Here is a 4,021-nt window from a genome sequence, read left to right on the forward strand (position 1 = left end):
TGGATGTCTGTCCCCCCCCCCCGATGGTAAGCCTGTCGGGGCAGGTGTGGTGTCTGTGTGCCCAGGCTGAAGATGCTGTGCTGGGTACGTGAAAGCCCTCCATAAGTACAGGTTGCACGGATGCACGGATGGCTAGACAGATGCGTGGACAGATGGACAGGACCAGGACACAGCCAGGGATGGGCTGGGCTCACCTGGACAGGGGTTCCTCCCAGCTCTTCATCCAGCTGGGCGGTCAGGATGGCGGACGCAGCCACCTCGTCCTGAGTAGACTGGGCTCCCTGCCTGGAGAGGGAGTGACACTCAGCCCCGTGTCCCACAGGGCTCTGGATCCCTCCCCGCCCTGTCTGAGACTCCCACAGACCTCCGTGTGACAGGTCACGAAACAGACGGAAGAGAAAGACTCAGAGCGGCCGAAGCCAGAAACCAAACGGCACTCCCCACTCTCGTCTCACAGAGACTCGGCACGAGGAATGGGTTTCCTCATCATCCTGGACGCGTCCCCGGACACTGGCCGTCAGCCATGCCGGGCAGCACAGAAAAGATACTCTGAGACCTGAATCGAGGTGCAGAGAAGTGGCCAGGACATTTCCCTGGGAGGAGACGCAGGGAGTCGAAAGTGTAACGTGGGCCCGTTTGTGGGGAAAGACCCTGCTCACTTAGATTCAGAAGGACACTTGCAGAGAGGTCTCCCCAAAAGGCCCCAGAGGAGAGATCTCGGGGGACTTGGGCTTTCTAAGCTACTTCTTCCTGCATTGCCTAATTTCCTGTAACTAACATAATACTACCTGGATAAGTAAGCGAAATCTGACAAGTCAATCTTCTGATGTAGCTCATTTAAAAAATAAAAGCCTTCTTACAAAATTTGAACAATGTGCACGTATTATCTACTCAAAAAAATTTTTTTGAAGCTGTGTTTAATTAATTATTTATTTAAATTTGACTGTAGAGGGACAGAGTGAGAGAGAAAAGGAAAATGAGAAAGCAAGCTGTCAGATCTGGAACTCGAACCTCAGTTGGCCATGTGGGAATCCAGCACCCTTAGCCACCATGCCACCTGCCAGCCCCTTGGAAGCTGCTTTTAAAAGATAAGTTAGGGCCAGCAGGGGGCTTGGTAGTTAAGGTGCTGGACTCCCATGTGGAGTTCAAGTCCCAGATCTGGTGGCTTGAAAAATCACACAGGGTGTATGTGTGGGTGCCAAAGATTCCAGGAGGACAATGGAGGAGAAGGGATTTTGGCATGGCCATCTCCCCTGGGAGTGATTTCACATTTTCCCTCTCTCTCTCTCCTCTCTCTCCAGTGAACACACGCACCCTATGACAAAACTTAAAAAAAAAAAAAAAGGGGACCTGCAGATAGCATAATGGTTACATTGTTGGACTCCCACATAGTTGACAGTGCTTCGAGTCCTGAATTTGGTGGCTTAAACCTCATGCCAGGTGGGCATACATGTGTGCCCAAGATCCCCGAGAGAAGAAAGGAGGAGAAGGGATTGTGGGATGGTCATCCCCCCAGGAGGTGATTTCTTGCTTTCTCTCTGTCTCTCTGGCGAGTGCACACACCTTGTAACAGAAATCTCTCTTAAATAAAAAAAGTGAGGCTACCAAGTTGAAAGGAATTCTACAAGATAACTGACTAGTATCCTTCAAAAGTATCAAGATCTGAAAGAAAGGAAAGACTGAGGAGCTGCCAGCTTTCAGGAGACGAAGGAGAGCCAATGTAGCAAACGCCATGAGGGGTCCTGGGTTAGATCCTGGACCAGAGAAACAGACACCAGCGGGAAACGGGCGAGCTCAGTCAAGTCTGCAGGTCACTAAACAGGAGTGTGTCCGTGTCGGCTTCCACGCTGCATTGCAGCTACGAAGGGACACGGGGGAAGCCAGGTAAACGGGGAACGAGAACTAGCTATACTGTTTTTACAACTTCCGGCAAGCCTAAAATGATTTCACAATAAAAGTTTTCAAAACTTGGGACCAGCCAGTGGCGTGGTGGTTAAAGTGACTAGATCCCACATGGTCGGCTGTGTGGTTCAAGTCTCAGACCAGCAGCTTGGCGAACACTGCGGGTGCATGTGCATGCCTGCCCAAAATCCCAAAAGGAGGGAGAAATTAAGAAGGGATTGTGCATGATCATCCCCCATGGAGGGTGCTTTCTCACTTTCCCTTTCTCTCTTTTTCTGTTCTGGCAAGCACATGCACCCTCTGACAACGATAAAACATAAATAAATACATAAATGAATAACAAAAAATAAAAGGAGAAAAGAACAGTCAATTAAACAAAAAGTTTGCAGCTGTAATAAGGCAATTATAAACTAAAAGCACACTCAGAGCTGGTGCAGTAGTCTAGTGGTTAAGAAAGTGAGACCCCACATGGGTGACGGTGGTTCGAATCCCTGCCCTGGAGGCTTGAAAAGCATGCTGGGCAGGAGAATGGGGTGGAAAGAGCAGATGATGTGGTGGTTAAGGCACTCAACTCCTACACGGGAGGGGATTTCTCACCACCACCACCCCTGTCTCTCTCCAATGAGAGCACGTGCCCTATGTCAACAATCTTTCAGATAAAAAAGAAAAGGAAAAACTTTCTAAGAGAGCATGTGTGTGTCCAAAATCCTAACAAGATGGACAAATGGAAGAGATTGCAGTGTGACCATGCATAATGGGGGAGTGCTTTTTTCCTCTCCTTTCTCTGTATCTCACCATCTCTCTGGCAATTAAAAAGAAAGGAAGAAAGAAAGAAAGGAAGGAAAGAAAGAAAGAAAGAAAGAGAGAGAGAGAGAGAGAAGAAAGCAAGCACATGGAGACACCACTCTCTCCATGAACCATAAGACTGACAAACCTCCACAAATCCGCCCACACAGTCCTCTGGCGTTAATACAGGGCGGCAGGGACTCTCACACCCTGCTGGCGGGAATGTGAGACGCTACAAACACTGTCAAGGGACACTGGAGGCCATCTATCAAAAATGACAAGTGCATTTACTCTTTGACCCAGAAATCCCACTTCTGGGAACTCAGCCTAAAGATACTCCTCTACACATTCAAAATGCTATTTGTTTAAGGTTCCTAGTCACAGCAGTGTTTGTCAGAGCAAAGACTGGACTCCACCCAAGTATGCATCAGCAGGGCCGCCACCCAAGTATGCATCGGCAGTAAACTTGTCAAGTAAACCACGGTCAAGCCACCCGAAGGAATAGTGTGCAGCTATGACAAAAGAACAGGGAAGCACTCTGTGTACCCACAGGGGTCGATCTCCAGAAAGAATTAGGTCAAAAAAGCAAGACAGGGCTATTCCATGGCACGGTGGTGAAGGTGGCTGGATCCCACACAGCCAAATGCACAACTTGAGTCCTGGACCCAGAGGCTTAAAAACCAAACTGAATCCCAAATCCCAGGAGGAGATTAGAGAAGGGATTGCAGCATGACTATCCTCCCTTGGGAGGTGATTTCTTATCTCCCCTCTATCTCTCTCTCTCTCTGGTGAGTACATGCACCTTAAAGAAAAAAACCTCTGCAAAACAAACAAACAAACAAACAAACAAACAAACACCAAGTATGTGTGTGCGCGTGCCCAAAATCCCAAGAGGAGAACGGAGAAGGGACGGTGGCATGGTCATTGCTCATTGAGGGGTGATTTCGCACTTTCCCTCTTCCTCTCCCTCTCCTTTTCTGTCTGTCTCTTTCCAGTGAGTGCACACACCCTCTGGAAAAAAATAAAATAAAATAAAGCAAGCTGCAGGATAATATATATAATATGCTATCTTCTGTGTAAAGGAGGAAAAGGACTTGAGAACTAGGAATATAGACTCAGACTGGCAGAGAGAATTCCTAGGAGGATGTACAGGAAACTAGTGCATGTGCTTGGCCGTGAACGGGTGAGCGCTGGAGAATGGGGTAGTGAGGGCCAGGGGTGGGAATAAGACTTCTCGGTAAATGCCTTCCTACGCTATTACGATGTTTAAGCCACGTGCACCTTCTGTTTGCTCTGTTTTCTTTCTGTTTTTCTGATAGGATGCCAGAGCTCA

At 48.3% G+C, this 4,021-nt stretch overlaps 1 protein-coding gene across 1 annotated transcript in view; it reads right to left on the reverse strand.

The window, feature by feature from the left end:
- GSN (gelsolin) overlaps positions 1-4,021 on the reverse strand; it is a gene marked incomplete at its 5' end in the record, with an annotated part of 31,250 nt that overhangs the window by 7,304 nt on the left and 19,925 nt on the right. The window contains 1 exon segment of the mRNA XM_014588611.1: positions 195-285. Coding sequence (XP_014444097.1) covers positions 195-285 — 91 coding nt within the window.

This window comes from Tupaia chinensis, unplaced genomic scaffold, assembly GCF_000334495.1.
Source record: "Tupaia chinensis unplaced genomic scaffold, TupChi_1.0 Scaffold000289_1, whole genome shotgun sequence".
Taxonomy (NCBI): Eukaryota; Metazoa; Chordata; class Mammalia; order Scandentia; family Tupaiidae; genus Tupaia; species Tupaia belangeri.